The sequence below is a fragment of the Eurypyga helias genome, unplaced genomic scaffold (assembly GCF_000690775.1).
Source record: "Eurypyga helias isolate BGI_N326 unplaced genomic scaffold, ASM69077v1 scaffold40311, whole genome shotgun sequence".
NCBI classification, from domain to species: Eukaryota; Metazoa; Chordata; class Aves; order Eurypygiformes; family Eurypygidae; genus Eurypyga; species Eurypyga helias.
This window is the reverse complement of record NW_010229597.1, coordinates 5,957-8,302: the sequence shown is the minus strand read 5'-3', so window position 1 is coordinate 8,302 and position 2,346 is coordinate 5,957. Positions and strand designations below refer to the sequence as shown.

Here is a 2,346-nt window from a genome sequence, read left to right as displayed (position 1 = left end):
CCCGAGGAGCAAGCAGGGGGCTGACGCTGCGCTCGCAGCACCCTTCCACGGGCAGCGTGGAACGAAACTCCCGTTTAAACTAGCACAGGACGGAGGAGGGACGCTGCCAAAGCGCCAGGCTTTGGGAGCAGTGCTCTGCTGCCTGTTGTTCCTGTGGCATCCGACTTCCAAACCTTCTCACCTTCCCTCACAAGATCGGTGCTGTTCTGCGCACCCCTTCTAGCTTGATTTTCCCCATCTGGCAGTCGCCTAAGGCAGCATGCATTTTGCTAACCATCCAGGCCTTCCATCCGCAGGACCACAGCAAACAGCCCTATTAAATTTTCCCTTATTTTTTCAGCGTTGACTCCATCCTACACTGCCTCCAGCTGAAGCATGGAGCTGCCGCAGTTGTTCCGCGCACAGTACAAACAGAACCAAGCGCTTTGGCAAGTTTCAGCTCCCTTGGCAGCGTGCACCCTTCACAGAGGACAGTGCACTAACAACAGTGCATCTTCTGGTCAGAGGCAGAATGTGGAAACAAGCCTTTTGAAGAGTGAAGCAAAACTCTGGAAGGCCAAAGCCAACAAGAAGGGACACACATCCACAGGAATCGATGTTTAGCCAAGCCTGTAGAAGAAACAAACCCACCCCATGAAGGTTGATACTTCCTACCTGCAAGAGACTGAAATGCCGAGGTGAGGCAGCCAGAGTATCTCTTGCAAGGTGACACAGCACGCTGGTCTACTGCAACAGCTCGGCCTAACACGGCACCAATTGCATCTGCCATGAGCAGAACGTTTAAACACGACCCCAGTTCAGTCCCACAGCTACAGGAAGTATGCAAAATTAATTTTACTTCCATATTTTAACTGGATCTCAGGCCAGCCCAACAGAATTTGTCAGGTTATTTTCTGCAGGGGGCAGAGAAGATACACATTGCGTCTCCTCCAAGCCCTGTACCAACAGTAACGCTTCCAGATCCCTTCTGACAAGCTTTGAGCAATGGCAACATCTGCCCTTAAGGACTCGTGCGTCCTCAGAACAGCAACTCTCTCCTCTTAACAAAAGACTCAAAATCATACTGCACCTACTTATACTGTTTAATCTCTCCTTCAGACTAACCCTCTGCTCAGGGATGCAGACAGAATGGCCCCTGAATGGGGTAGGTCCTCCTCTTGTTTCCGAGATCTTCCATATTCCTGAAGGAAAGGTGTAAGTTTAAAACATACACCTACATGGAGGAGAAAACTAAAGAAAGGAAAAAAAAAAGGAAAAAAAAACCCCAAAACACAAAACCAAACACACCCAAACCAAACAGAATCTTGACCATTTTGTTTAATGTTGTACAAAAAAAAAACCCAGGGTGAGTATCACAATGAAAGGTGATTAAAACGTTGGTATCACACTGCCATCCCACTACCTCAACAGTCGAGACTCACTTCTCTATTCACACCAGAGAAAGTTTAGTGCCTTCAGGAAAAGAATGACATTAAAAAAAAAAAAACCAAAACAGATCCTTGCATCACACGTATTCTTTTCTCTACATCTGAAAGCTGTGCTCACAGAGACGGCTTCTTCTCCCAGACTCTTCAGGTCCGCAGGAGCTCAGTTGTAAATAAAGTTGAACCTAAAATTAAAAGGATTATAGCCAGTAGAGGAATTTTTCTTCTTTTTATTTAAGTGACACTTTGGAATGAAGAAGCAAATGTTTTGTTTCTGTTCGTGATAAGCCTCCACCCAACAGGACCAAAGTGGGGTTTTTTAATACGACAGCTTTACAGTACAACAGGAAGCACCATTTTTAACAGCCAATGCCATACCAGCATTGCACATCACTCTCTTAAGGTTGCAGAACTAATAACATTATTTCATCTCTTAAGAGAGCTTCACAGTTACAAAAATACCAGTGATTTATGTACCCCCTTCAGCAACATTCCCGCAGCATTCCAGCTATGAGGGCCAGACCCTCTGAGGGTAACACACGGACGTGGCCGACGGAAGAGCAAAGGCTTCCCAACAAAGTTTCACAACAAACAGCGTTCCCACAGTGAAAGCAAGCATCCGCCTCAACTTCCAGATGTCCACCCTTTGGCAGTGCCTGTTACACTGACACCAAACTGGCATTTGGCTGCATCTCAGCCAGCGTTTGCCTGGTACTCGGGAGACAGTATCTGCCTCTTTGGAGCAGGGGAAAGGGGAAGCCCCCGTAAATTCAACTGCCAAAATCAGGCCTAGATGGAGGAAAATTCCCCCAAACAGCACGGTAACTAGGCCGTTATGGGCCATACCAGTGCTGACATTCTGCTAACAGACCTTCCTCATCAAAGTAGGTGGATGACAAACCACTGCTCGAGGAACAGCCAC

At 47.2% G+C, this 2,346-nt stretch overlaps 1 protein-coding gene across 1 annotated transcript in view; it reads right to left on the bottom strand.

The window, feature by feature from the left end:
- Positions 1-1,299: 1,299 nt before the first annotated feature.
- NUDT21 (nudix (nucleoside diphosphate linked moiety X)-type motif 21) overlaps positions 1,300-2,346 on the bottom strand; it is a 6,942-nt gene continuing 5,895 nt past the window's right edge. Inside the window, exon 7 of the mRNA XM_010160469.1 lies at positions 1,300-1,609. Coding sequence (XP_010158771.1) covers positions 1,588-1,609 — 22 coding nt within the window. The 3' untranslated portion in view covers positions 1,300-1,587. The remainder of the gene's footprint in view (positions 1,610-2,346) is intronic.